Raw genomic sequence first — 15,297 nt, forward strand, 5'->3', positions numbered from 1 at the left:
TCCAATGAGGCTGAAATTTTCACAAAACTCAGAAGACACTTCAAACTTTCATGTAGTTCAAAATTCACATCAAAAGGCGGCCATTTGGTCGGTCAAATAGAAAACGAAACTTTCTGGGCGTGAATACAAGTTTCTGGCAGATTTGCGCAGACAACTTCAAATGTTTATTCAAAATTCATCTTTCATCAACAAGGGCTGAAATTCACACACAACACAGAAAACACCTTAAATTTTACCCAGTTAATATTTCGTGTCAAAATTCAATCGTTTGGGTGGTCAAACACACGTCGGAATCCACTGTCCGAACATCACAGATTTTAGGCTTAAGAATTTCGAAAATAGGTTTCTTCCTCAATCGTCCAAACACAATTTTTTCATGCTTATAACACACAATCATGCTTAAAAGTTTATCACAATCTGCTCTCACATAAACTCACATAATTCACCAAGGATTCAAAACAAACTCCACATAAACTCATTCAAAATCGCATATTCTTCCAAGTTCTCATGCAAACACAAATTCCCACCAATAAAACTTTGCCATCTATGATTCCTACACTCACTATATGCATATAGGGTTCAAGAACAAGGATTAAATGAAAAGAAAGAGGGAGAATGAATCAAATATACATTTCTTGATAAAAATGAATCGGTAGAAATAAGAATTGATGGATTCGTGGGATACTCTTGAAAAATCAACTCCAACGGATGCAAGAACAAGGATGAATGGTGGATTTTTGGAGAGAATGTGGAGAGGGAGAGGAGAGGCATGTGCGAGAGAGGGAGAGAGGGGGTGGACGGCTAGGGTAGGAAGAAAAATGGGGGCTATGGTTTAGTTTAGGTGATTTTATAGTTCTAGGTTAAATCCAAAATTTAATTATTTGTGGGGGAATAAAATAGGGGCCGATAATTAAAATCCCACAATTAAAAGAAGCATAATTTTTGAAAATTATGGTTGGGAATTAACAAGGAATTATTTGGTATTTACTTGGAGAGAAATAGATCCACAATTTTGGAAATAAAGCAATGAATATTCCATAAACAAGGGAACAAAATAAATTAAATCTCCAAGTAGGAAAATAATGAGGGAGGGCAAAAATTTTGATGATGTGCAAAAGGAAATTATTTAAATCCTCAATTAAATAAATTATGATTTAAATTTGGTAATTTCTGTATAGGAAAAGACTCCCATAAAATAGGCAACAATTAAATAAATTTCCACAAGGAAATTAAGCAAAAAAAAAAACGTGTGGGCTGGAGACATAATAGAAGGAAAATATTCACACCTCCAATTAATTAGACATAGGCATTAAATTGGGTATTTATTTGAATAAAAGAAATTCTACAAAATAGGAAACAAATATTTTATCCTCTACAAATAGGGGGGCCGAAAATTGGCTTAAATAGTCACAAGGAAATAATTCAACTCTTAACTTAATTTGGGGTGAGGGAATAAAATATGGCAAGATTTAATTAGATTTAAAATAACTAAGGAAATCAATAAGGTACCAATTAAATCAAAGGAACTAATTCATCCTCCTAATTAATATAGAGAATATTCGAAACTCACAAAAACGATAGGTTAGAGTTCGAATTTCATGTAGCACAATTTAGGGATAATTTGATTTGGATTTAATTTGGATGAATATCCCAAAACAATTATTCAAATCCAAGAAAGAATAAAATTTCCAATAAATGGGAGGGGCCGACAATAGCCACTTTACTTGGCTAGAACTAAATGCATGATTTTATTTAAATTGATCCCCCACATAAAAAAAATATAAAGCACTTCATTCCAAAACATCCATGACAATTTATTCCACATAATCAAAATCAATCCCGTAGCAACAATTTAATTCCATAAATGAAATTTTCAATCGACATATTAAAATAAAAGTCGCAAAAATTTGGGATGTTACATTAGTTGTAGGCGTCGTCCACTTTAAGGTAACACAATCGGTTCTATGCAATGCTTTGCAAAAGAGCAGGAATAATTTTACAACCCAGATAGGCTTAGACTACCTATCGTGAAAGGTTGCAATGTAGTACGATTATTTCTAACCCTTTATGAAATAAGATGACGTTGGTGAGGTATAGCACTGAATGGATCTAACAGCAAGACGTGTCTTTATGCTATCTACTGAAAGACTAGGTCTTGATAAATAACTATTTCTCAATCTACATACGTTAGCATTGAGCATACGGTATTGATTATGCACTACTTTGACTTATCAAATGTGCGGGTAAAAAATTCATAGAGTAATCAAACTCCATCTAGCTAGGTTCCGAATAATAAAGTCTTATTTCAAGCGCCTCTTGAGGACGTTATCAAACGAGACTCACCTCGTGCACGATTCAACATAATAGCAATCCTAGCACCGCTAGATATTAATCACCACTACCCAATATACCAGGATTATTGCGAAAAACCTACACCATTTGATAAGTCAAAGTAGTACATAATCAATACCGTATGCTCAGTGCTAACGTACATTGTTTAAGAAACAAATAATTATCAAGAACTCGTCTTTCAGTAGATTGCATAAAGACTTGTCTCGCTGTTAGATCCAATTCAGTGCTCTACCACACCAATGTCATCTTATTTCAGTAAGGCTTAGAAATATGCGGACTGACATTGCAACCTTTCACGATAGGTAGTCTAGGCCTATATGGGTTGTGAAATTCTTATTTTTCTTTGTTCAGAACTGACCGTGTTACCTTAAAGTGGACGACACCCACAACCGGTCTACTAAAACAAAGACTTAGACTTTGTTAAGTTACTTATACATTTAAACATGAAATAAACATCCCTTAAATGCAAAACATAACAACATTATGACAAAAATTATCTGTGTTATTCATTGGAAAATAAAATAAGAGTTTTTACAGTATTCAATCACTCGAAAGGTGATTTCTAGTATACAAACTCTAACAATCTCGCACTTATACTCAAAACAGCTTTCGAGCATACAAAAAAATGTACACCACGTCTAATTCTCCCACTTATACTGAAAGCAAGTTGAGGTCCTGAGCGAGTCAAACTCCCATCCCTTCAACATGGCGCTCGAACGGTTTCACCGCCAATTACTTTGTAAAAGGATCTGCTAGGTTGTTCTCTGACGCAATCTTGACCACTTGTATGCCTCCTCTCTGCACTATATCTCTAATGATATGATACTTCCTCTCTATGTGCTTCCTTGCTTTGTGAGCTCGTGGTTCTTTCGAGTTCTCCACAGCACCAGAACTGTCACAATACATGGTGATGCTCTTTGGCAGATTCGTAACCACACCTAAGCCCAAAAGGAAGTTTTTAATCCATACTGCCTCCTTTGCAGCCTCAGAATTGACCACATTTTTGACTTCCATGGTAGAGTCCACAATGCATTTTTGCTTTTTACTCTTCCAAATTATGGTACCACCTCCTAAGGTAAACAAATATCCAGAAGTAGATTTTCTCGAGTCCTGATCAGCTTGAAAATCTGAATCAGTATATCCCAAAGGACAGAGCTCGGCTGCATTGTAAACTATACTAACCCAAAGAATTGTCCCCATTTATTTGGCTTTCAAATAATAGGCTTATAGGCTCAAAATTGGCTCCAAAGGGAAAAATTTGAGAGGGTCGAAAATTTGGGAATAAAAGTAGCTAAGAAAAGTTGGCCTAACATCCTCCTAAATCAACTTAAACACTACGTAAACTAAGGTAGACTAGGAGCAAGTTCTAGAAACATGTACATGCATGCAGATAAATCACACAAGAAAGATTTAAAGCTCAAATCTCACACAGTATAAGCATGATTCAAGCAGAACAAGCAATTCACTAATTATGCACCTTTTCACCAAACCATCAAATCAAAACGTCAAGTCATACTTAATCAAAGATGAAAAGAACTTCATATCATTGGCAACTCGGTCTAATGTGCCCCTAAGCATGCGTGTTTCTAAGTTCTTCAAGCTATGTTCATGAGATGGATTCACCATCGGGTTTTGAAACAAAAACTTAAACTAAAAACGTACGACAAAAACCTAAACTCACGGTCCACCACTTCACCCCCCCAAACTTATTTTCAACAAAGTGTAAAATAAGTTTGTAGAGTCGGTAGGGTCGTGAGTAAACTACTAAAAAGAAAACAAACCTTGAAATTTTTCGCATAGTGGCTGGACGGGGCGAAAATTCAAAAAATTCGAAAAATCGCGCTGGAAACTGCAATTGGGCGGCGGTCGCTAGGTGCACTCCAGCGGTTGCTGGCGATGGTCAGAATGTTTCCAGAGAGTGCCCAGCGGGCCGCTGCGCGCGCTGCAACGGTCACTTGGAAGAGTCCAGAACATGCTAAAATTTTCAATTGACACAAAAACGAAATTAAACTAAAAAGTACTCAAAAACTTAAGCAAAAATTGAAAGAAATTGTTGGGTTGCCTCCCAACAAGCGCTCTTTTATAGTCATTAGCTTGACTTTACCCCGTTTTACTCCTTGGGTGGTTCTTCTAGTGCGACTTCCTCCTCCAACACCTTGTCTAAGCTATAGTATTTCTTCACACGGTGGCCATTGGCTTGAAACAACGTCCCATCCGGAGCTAGCAACTCAACCGTCCCGCTATCACTGATTTTCTTGATCATGTAAGGACCGGTCCATTTGGACTTCAACTTTCCGGGGAAAATAGAGAGTCTTGAATTGTGCAACAACACTACATCCCCCAAGGTGAGCTCTCGTGGGATAATTATTCTATCGTGATAGGCCTTCATTATTTCCTTGTAAACAGATGAGCTATCATATGCTTCCATTCGAAACTCGTCCATCTCATTGAGGAAGAGGCGCCTCTCCTAGCCGGCCTTTTGGAAGTTTGTATTCAATTTCTTTACCGCCCAAAAGGACCTATACTCCAACTGAAAAGGAAAATGACATAATTTCTCAAAAACTAATTGATAAGGAGTGCCCAATCCTTTCTATTAGTGCTCACTATTTTCTGTAGAACAGACTTGATCTCCCTATTTGCATGCTCGGTCTGCCCATTGGCTTGGGGGTGGTAAGGGGAGGTGACTCTATGCTTGACTCCATACTTGTCCATTACGTTGTCTAGCCACCTATTGTTGAAGTGAGATCCTCCATCACTTATGAGAGCGCGGGGTATATCAAACCTGCTAAAAATATTTTTCCTTATAAAGGAAGTTACAACTTTAGAATCATTAGTTTTGGTAAGAATTGCTTCCACCCATCTAGACACATATTCAACTGCAAGTAAAATGTATTGGTACTCTCCTGATTTTGGGAATGGTCCCATAAAATCTATCCCCATTCATCAAACAATTCTACCTCAATGATGGTGTTCATAGGCATCTCCTTCTTTTTAGATATCCCCCCCGTGCGCTGGCATTCATTGCTTTGGAGCACAAAACTGGCGGAGTCACGGTAAATGGTTGGCCAATAGAACCCACTTCGTAGGATTTTGATGGCGGTCCTTTGCACACCAAAGTGTCCTCTAGTTGGTGACGAGTGACATCTTTCAACTATGGCTTCTCAATCTTCTTGCGACACACACCTCCTAAGTATAGTATCGGCACATCTCTTGAACAAGTAGGGCTAATCCCAAAAATAAGATCTAACATCTCTATAAAATTTCTTCCTTTGGTAAGGAGTAAGATCGGGATGGTATACCTTGGCTGCTAAATAGTTAACAATGTCGACATACCATTGGAAAGTGGCTTGAGTGAATAATAGATGCTCGTCAGGGAAGTCCTCATTGATTTATCGAGATAGATCTTCTCCCACCACTGGGTGACCCAACCGAGACAAGTGATCCGCTACTACATTCTCACATCCTTTTCTATATCTTATCTACACATCGAATTCTTGAAGCAGTAGGATCCACCGAATGAGTCTTGGTTTTGCTTCCTTCTTTGAAAACAAGTGCCTAATAGCTGCATGGTCAGTGTAAACAATGGTCTTAGTCCCAACAAGATAAGTTCGAACTTTATCAAAAGAATAAACTATAACAATCATCTCCCTTTCTGTGGTCGTACAATTAGCTTGTGCAAAATCTAATAAATCACACAAAATTTTATCTCTCTTCTTCCCCAAGGAGGAACCCACGGCAATGTCGCTTGCATCGCACATGATCTCAAATGGTTGGCTCCAATCGGGGGTGATGAGAATGTGAGCACTCACTAAAGCCTTCTTTAAGTCCTCAAAAGCCTGCAAACAGTCAGAAGTAAAATTAAATTTCACATCATTTTCAAGTAATTTACAAAGTGGCTTAGAGATTTTCGAGAAATCCTTAATGAATCTTCTGTAGAACCCCGCATGCCCCAAGAAGCTTCTCATGGCCTTCTCGTTGGACGGGGGTGGTAGTCTTTAAATGGCTGCAATCTTGGCTATATCAACTTCTATCCCCGCAGAAGAAACTTTGTAATCTAGAACTATACCTTCTTTCACCATGAAGTGACATTTCTCCCAATTAAGAACAAGGTTAGTTTCTACACATCTCTGCAAAACCTTAGCCAAATTATCAAGACAATGATCATAAGACTTCCCAAAAATAGAAAAGTCATCCATAAAGACCTCCATCACATTCTCAATCAAATCATGAAAAATGGCCATCATGCATATTTGGAAAGTAGTAGGAGCATTACATAAGCCAAAAGACATTTTCCTATAAGCATCTATCCCTTAAGGACAAGTAAAGGCAGACTTATGTTGATCCTCGGGAGCAATTGCAATTTAATTGTAACCAGAATAACCATCCAAGAAACAATAGTAATCATATCCCCCTAGTCTATCAAGCATTTGATCAATAAAAGGCAAAGTGAAGTGATCTTTCCTAGTGGCTGCAATTAACATTCTATAATCAATGCAAACTCTCCAATCTGTGGCTACTCTCGTGGCAATCATCTCACCATCCTTTCCGGGTACTACAGTCATCCCCCTTTTCTTGGCTACCACTTGTGTAGGACTTACCCATTCACTATCCGATATGGCATAAATGATCCCTGCATCTAGCAACTTGATTACTTATTTTCTCACTACATCTTGCATGATAGGATTAAGTCTACGTTGGTTTTGCACACGAGGCTTATGCCCTTCCTAAAGTAAAATCCTATGCATGCATGTGGTTGGGCTAATCCCTTTCAAATCACCTATAGACCATCCTATAGCAGACTTATACTTGTTTAGCACACACAACAACTTTTCACATTCTTTTTCACTCAAGGCAGCGGACACAACAACATGGTAATCATTATCTTGTCCAAGAAATGCGTACCTGAGGTGTTCCGGGAGTGGCTTCAATTCTACCTTAGGTGGTCCTCGTGGTTTTCCCAATGCCTTCTTCCTCTCTTCTTCTTCTTCTGGGGTGCGCAATGGCAAGAATGTGTTCTTCGAGTTCTGCAATCATAGCACACACATTAGCATCACAAGTAGATGAATCAGTAGAAGGAGTGAAAGAATTTATGACACAAGATTCTAGAGGGTCCTGAGTTTGATGATATGTGACTTCCACTTCCCCCACACAATCCATGACTACTTGGATGACGCTACACTCTTGATAGCCTTCTGCTCCTTCTTTCCTATGGAATTTCAAAGCATCATAGATGTTGAAGGTGATACTCTCGTTATGCATCCACAATGTCAGCTCCCCCTTCTGTACATCTATCATGGCTCCCCCGGTGGCTAAAAATGGTCTTCCTAGTATCAAATGCACCTTCTTGTCCTCTTGCATGTCCAAAACAATAAAGTCAGAGGGAAAAATGAATTATCCTACTCTCACCAAAACATCTTCTACAATCCCCCTTGGTGTTGTTGTGCTTCTTTCTTCCATTTGCAAGGTGATCGAGGTGGGGCGGATGTTGTCAATGTTGAGCTTCCTATAGAAAGATAGAGACAGTAAACTAATACTTGCTCCAAGATCACACAATGCCTTACCTTCTACATTATTTCCCAAAACACAAGATAAAGTAAAACTCCCTGGATCATTGTGTTTGGTAGGCAATCCGTTCTGAATTATAGCACTGCAATTCTCTGTTAGGCCCATTGTCTTGTATTTTTTTCCCACTTTCTCTTTTTGGCCACCACATCCTTCAAGAACTTGGCATAGTTGGGCATTTGTTGCAGTGCTTCCACTAACGGTATGCTTATGTGGACCTTACTCATAACTTCCAAGAACTTGGCAAACTGGGCATCTAGCTTTTTGCTTTTCAACTACTGAGGATATGGGATGGTGGCAGTGCTGGAAAACTGAGGATCTGAGGACTGACGCTCCCGTGGTGGACCGCTGCGAAGTGGTGCAGCGGCCGCTGGCGACGGCTCTGCATCTGTTTCCGAATCGGGCTCGGCTGGCTGGGAAACTTCTGGCGGACCACCATGAAAGTATGCAGCGGGCAGCTGGATTCGATCAACGGCTGATGTGCGGTCAGTCGGCTCCTGTTCTCTTTCTTTCCTTCCCCTGCCTAAATCCGCTGCTTGTGAAGGCTGATATGTGGTCCCGCTACGAAGCTGCACGGCATGACACTTTGGATTGATCTCTGGCAAACTAGGAAGTGTGCTTGCTCCTTATTGCAGTGGCTAAAACCCCCATATTAAATTCCAACTCCCCTACTTGTGCGGCAAGAGTTGCCAATCCGTGCTCTAACAGGCTGGTGTTTCTTTCTAAATTGATCAACCTCTGATTGGTCACCTTCCTGTTTTCCTGATCCTCGATGATGCAGAGATCTAGCAGTTCATCCCATTTGGAGCGGGGTTGCTCCTCCATACCTGCACATGTTTCAGAATTTTCATTAGCATAATAGTCCTGTGCAACATATGAATAATCAAAGCAGTCTGGGTAATAGTATGATCTCCCTTGGTCGGGGCTATATCACTCTTCATAATACCCCCTTGCTGCTCATTATTGTAACCGCATGGACTCTCCATTCATGTGAAGAAATCCATTAAAAAAAATGAAAGCAGTAAAATCCAAAGTAGTAAAATTATCCGTTTGAAAATATCAATCACAAAGTAAATGTAATCCCCGGCAACGGCGCCAAAAACTTGATGCATTTTTTATATGCACTATAAATAGTTGCAAGTATACAGAGTAGGAATAGTATAGCTAAAGGTTAGTACTGGACATCGATCATGGGGAAAACATACACAAACTGTCTATCCTCTACTAAAACTCAATTACTATCTAGAGAACCGAAAGATTTCAGAATTTTTGAAAACAAAGAACAAATTGAAAGCAATAAACAACTAATTGCAAATAAAACACGGAGATAAAACTGTAGAGATAAGGGGATTCCAGGGATGTGCGTTAACATTTATGGTTATACAAATTCCATTATCTAGACGCTTGCTTGAGGCCATAAATGACCTTCTTAAGCTTCCATACCTAGACGTCACCACGGTTCGTGAACCGCCGGTTCACGGTTCGGAACCGGCGGTTCCGGTTCAAGATTTGTTGGAACCGGAACCGGCCCGTCGAAGACCGCACGGTTCCGGTTTATGAACCGTGAACCGCCGGTTCACTTGAACCGGCCTAACCGTCGGTTGTTACCCGGTTCCGGGCCGGTTCGGCGGTTCGGCGGTTTATCCGATTTTTTTTTTTTTTTTTTTTTGCATTTTGTAAATTGTAATTCAAGTTTAAAATGTAAAAAAACTTGCGTAAATAACATTAGAATGAAGCGATGTACAAATGTAATTTTATTGATACAAATTACAACTTCAAAATTACAAATTACAACTTTAAAATTACAAATTACAAGTTAAAATTTACAAATTACAACATAAAAATTAGAAATTACAACTTCAAAATTATAAATTACAAAAGACTTAAAGTCTTCATTACAATTTACAAAATTACATATTCGAAATAAAGGGGAGAAAAAAGAAATAAAGGAAAAGGACTTGAGCTCAACTTAAATTTAAACTTAAATTTAAAATTTAAGTTGAAATATAAGTTGAGATGCCTACGTATCCTCAATGCTCAATTGCATTTTGGAATCAAAGTCCACGTAGTTCTCTTACCTTGCTTACCTATTTGGCTTGATCGGAAGTATTGGCGCCTACTCTTCTTCGTCGGGGAAGTAGTCTTGGTCGGGTTGTACTAGCATATAAGAAAAGGCGGTAGTCCGCACATAATCTTTTTCCGAGCAAGTATACCAAATGGTGCTCTCAAATTAAAGACTTATCATATAACATATTAAAACATACTAACATATAAATCAAAGGAAGGACCACGCTGAGGCATTCCACAATAGGCCATCTTGCACAAGGATATAAGAAAAGGCGGTAGTCCGCACATAATCTTTTTCCGAGCAAGTATACCAAATGGTGCTCTCAAATTAAAGACTTATCATATAACATATTAAAACTTACTAACATATTAAAACTTATATCATATAAGATAATAAAACATATTAAAAAACTACTAACATATTAAAACTTATTATAACATATTAACATAGTAAAACATTTAATTTAGAAGTTTAGAACTTACTTGTAATCGAAGAGCGGCTCGCCTTCCCACCTCCTCCGCAACTTGTGCTCTAGAAGGGGCACGACGACGCCGAGAGTCACTTTGATCTTGAGCAATGCCCTTGCCCCGATCACCACCACGACGAGATGAAGACATGATATTATGGAAATTGGAAGTAGAGAATAGATAGTAGTGTTTATGTGAATATGACTATATGATAACGTGAACAAGAACAACGTGAGTAAATTATGAGCGCAAACAACGTACACAACTTGAGAGAATGAGGATGGAGAATAGAGAAATTGAGATTGAGAGAGAAATTCTTATTAACACAAGAATGGGGTGAGTAGAAATGGAAGAGGAGGAGGTATTTATAGGGGAAAATTGTGATTAAAATTTTTTAAAAAAAAATCAAATTTTGAAAAATAACGCCGAAACCGCCGGTTCGCCGCCGAAACCGCCGGTTTTCGGTGGAACCGACGGTTTACGGACCGTTTGAATTTTCAAATTTTGAAAATTGCGGTGGGAAACCGCCGGTTTAGGCCCGGAACCGCCGGTTTAGGCCCGGAACCGCCGGTTTAACCCTGAAATTGTGAAAAGGCTAGGGAGTAGGCCTGAAATTGTGTCGGAAACCGCCGAACCGCCGGTTTCGCCGGAACCGGCGGTTCCGACCCGCCGGTTACGGTTTGCATAAAATGAGGAACCGGAACCGGCCCGGCGGTTCCGGCGGTTCCGGTGCCGGTTCGAACCGCCGGTGACGGTTCCGGTTCCGGTTCGGAACCGCCGGCGACGGTTCCGGGCCGGTTCATCCGGGCCGGTTCGGTTTGGAGACGTCTATCCATACCATGTGTTCCTTACTACAGTACCCAAGCAGAGTTCTTACTTTGATAGAACGAGTCACCTAGCTTATGCTCATGCGATGCAAACGTTGATTACAAACATTAGGTTTGTTAATCCTAAATACGTAACTCCTAAAAGCTCCTAAGACCCTTGAAAAGTCCTCACTCTCAATTAACAGTGCCGTTTTAAAGGAAGTTGATTCTAGTGTCTATTAAGTGTATCTAATTCGCCAACCTCCTCTCATGATTATGTAGCAAGTTATATTAAATTATCACAGAATATGTCACTCAAACATGAAGCATTATCTATTAACTTAAGGAAGAAACAAAGTAAGAACAAAACATATATTAAATAGAAAAAGGAATTGTATAACCAAAGTCGTTACTAACACATCCCTAGAATCCTATGAGTTTAGTTACATATGATAGAATAAGCTAAAAACATAAGTTGTAGAGAAGATAATGAAAACATAAGAACTAAAGCAAATAAAACCCAAAGGTTGAATCCTTGTAGCCTTGATGTAAACTTAAATCCTTCTTCAACCCCTTGCACAATGAAGTACTCTAACTTTTAAGCTCTTGAAATATTTGGCAAAGAGAAGCTCTGGTCCGAGGCTTCTGACTCTTGGGCAGCGGTCGCCATGCTCTTCCCAGTGGTCGCTGGGCGTGTCATGTTCTTCATGCATAACTTTCCTGGAGCGGGCCGCTACTTACTCAGCGGTCGTTAGGCGCTAGCGGTCGCCGGCAGTGTTGCAGCGGACCGCTGGACATGCAGAACAGCTCCAAATTTCCAACTTCGCATTTTGACTACCTTTTTAGGCTCAAATATGCACATTTCTCACAAAACATGTCAAAATACCTAAATAGATAAAATATGCAAATAATGAACATGTAATGCAACTTTGACATTCAAAACATACCAATTAACTGGCCTTAAAATCGTGCAAAATCTGAGGGTATCAGTATCCTCAAGACTACTATTCAAGAACGTAGTGTTAACATCCATCTGCCATACATCCCAATCCATGTAAGCTGCTATAAACAGAAGTATCTAGATCGATTTGAGCATGACCATCAGGGAGAAGGTCTCGTCGTAATCGACACCTTTTTTTGGGTATACCCCTTAGTCACTAGTCTTGGTTTAAAGATTTTAATTCATCCATCGGGTCCACGTTTACGTTTGTATATCCACTTGCTCCCAATGGAAGTACAGCCTTCGGGTAGGACGGACAAATCGTAGATGTCTTTGTGTATCATTGATTGTAGATCTGAATCCATCGCGTTCACTCATTTGCAATGATCGACATCCGCCTACGCCTCTGCAAAATTCCAGGGATCTAATACATTGCTGTCCGAAAAGTGATCCATAGATTCTCCCAAACTATGTATCTATCGGGCTCATGTGAGACCCTCCCACTACGACGCGGCTCTACAACACTAGGAGTAGAAGTTGAAGTAACGAAATTGTGTGTACACTAGGTACTTGTTCTTAGTTAATGGAACTTGTGACAGAAGTTAGCTCATCAAGAGCCACTTCACTGCTGGGTTTATGATTCATTACAAAGTCTTACTCTAAGAACGTAGCGTGAGTACCCACGATAACTTTCTTATCTCGGAGACTATAGAATTCATAAGCTTTCGAACCTTTGGGGTAACCTATAAACAAGCATACCTTTGTCCTTGATTCAAGCATAGTTGGATCATTTTCCAATACATGAGCCGGACACCCACATATCTTGAGATATTCTATATTGGGCTTGCGCCCATTCCACAACTCATATGGAGTAGTAGGAACAAATTTTGATGGTAAATTGTCTAAAATATGGCTTGCAGAAAGCAAGGCATGTCCCCAAAATGAAATAGGTAGTCGCACATAACTCATTATCGATCGCACCATGTTTAATAAGGTCCTATTCCTTCTTTTAGCTACGCCATTCTGCCGGGGTGTGCCCGGTGCAGTCAATTGGGATTCAATTCCCTCTACTGATAAGTAGTCCAAAAACTCGGCACTTAGGTAATTGCCTCTGCATAAGCCTTAAATTCTTTGAACTTGTCAAAAGATTGAGACTTGAAACGCATCAAATTGAAGGGGTTGGCAGCGATAGCGTGCATCAATTTACCGATCACATAAATTTGATCTAATTAGCAGATTATTTAGACAAATTCTATTCGCGTAATTATCACATGTATCATGCTCATAACTAGAATTAAAACATGGTTTATCATATAAACTCCCTAAAACATGCTTACTACGGAATTAGCCAATTTACCTTGTTGATTCAATCAAGAATCGATGATGGCTTGCGTCTTCTCCACGTGAAGATCTTCAGTACTCGACCTCGGACCTTCTGACTGGTGTCCCGGACTATACTCTGATATTTGTGTGGGCAAATCTCACCAACATACTAGGACTTGAATAACGAAGACAGAACTCAGCTCACGGAGGAGGCAAAATTTCGAACTCTCTCTTTCTCTAAGGGGGACGAAAATTCTCAACAAAATTATTGTGTTTTCTGTCTCCTTTAATTCTCCTATTTATATTAAGTCACATATTGGGCCCAGTCAGTGATCTAAGGAAGAATTTGGAACATGCCTCACCCAATTAGCTTTTTACTAATTAAATTGAACGCACAATTTAATATAATCTTATATTGGAATATTACAAGGAGTCACTACAAAAGTAATATTGCACTGCCTTCCAAATCTGAGTTTACAAGTATTCCGGGTTTCCTTTAATTGCATTTAATTTATTTCCCGCGCTATGGACTTAATTAATTAACATATTTTAATCTCCAAGAGTGGACCAAGCAAGAAACTCTTATTTATTATTCATAGAGTAATTAAACTCCAACTAGCTAGGTTCCGAATAATAAAATTTTGTTTCGAAACGAGACTCTCCTTGCGCACGATTCAACGTAATAGCAATCCTAGCACCGCTAGATAATGATCGCCACTATATATACCTGGATCGTTGGGTGACGAAAAACCTGCACCTTTGGTAAGTCAAAGTAGTAGATACTCAATATCGTATGCTAAATGCTAACGTACATTGATTAAGAAATTAATTATCAAGACCTCGTCTTTCAGTAGATAGCATAAAGACTCGTCTTGCTGTTAGATCCATTCAGTGCTATACCACACCAACATCATCTTATTTCAATAAGGCTTAGAAATAATCAGACTGACATTGCAACCTTTCACGATACGTAGTCTAGGCCTATCTAGGTTGTGAAATTCTTATTTTTCTTTGTTTAGAACTGACCGTGTTACCTTAAATTGGACGACGCCCACAACCGGTCTACTAAAACAAAAACTTAGACTTTGTTACGTTTGCTTATACATTTAAATATGCAATAAACAACCATTAAATGTAAAACATAACAACATTATGACAAAAAATAATCTATTGCATTTATTGGAAAATAACAATTAGAGTTTTACAGTATCCAATCACTCGAAAGGTGATTTCTAGTATACAAAACCCTAACAATCTCCCACTTATACTCAAAGCAGCTTTCGAGTATATAAAATGGTAGTGCACACGTCTAAAATTTCTCCCACTTATACTGAAAGCGAGTTGAGGTCTTGAATGAGTCGAACTCCCATCCCTTGAACGTGGCACTCGAACGGTTTCACCGCCAAAGCCTTTGTAAAAGGATCTGCCAGGTTGTTCTCTGACGCAATCTTGACCACTTGTATGTCTCCTCTCTGCACTATATCCCTGATGATATGATACTTCCGCTCTATGTGTTTGCTCGCTTTGTGAGCTCTAGGTTCTTTCGAGTTTGCCACAACACCAGAATTGTCACAATAAATGGTGATGCTCTTGGGCAGATTCGAAACCACACCTAAATCCATAAGGAAGTTCTTGAACCATACAGCCTCTTTTGCAGCCTTCGAAGCAGCCACATACTCGGCTTCCATGGTAGAGTCCGCGATGCATTTCTGCTTCACACTCTTCCAAATTACGGCTCCACCTCCTAAGGTGAACACATATCCTGAAGTAGATTTTCTC

General features: G+C 39.3%; 1 protein-coding gene across 1 annotated transcript; it reads right to left on the bottom strand.

The window, feature by feature from the left end:
- Positions 1–4,462: 4,462 nt before the first annotated feature.
- On the bottom strand, positions 4,463–4,795 carry LOC121784245. Its single transcript, XM_042182406.1, has one exon. The coding sequence runs from the start codon at positions 4,793–4,795 to the stop codon at positions 4,463–4,465; it is 333 nt and encodes a 110-aa protein (XP_042038340.1).
- Between the last annotated feature and the right edge of the window lie 10,502 nt (positions 4,796–15,297).

This window comes from Salvia splendens, chromosome 21 (assembly GCF_004379255.2).
Source record: "Salvia splendens isolate huo1 chromosome 21, SspV2, whole genome shotgun sequence".
In the NCBI taxonomy this organism is placed as follows: Eukaryota; Viridiplantae; Streptophyta; class Magnoliopsida; order Lamiales; family Lamiaceae; genus Salvia; species Salvia splendens.

What these genes read in the sequence shown, in the direction of transcription:
- LOC121784245 (XM_042182406.1), bottom strand. Translation starts at nt 4,795, where the DNA reads ATGGACGAGTTTCGAATGGAAGCATATGATAGCTCATCTGTTTACAAG.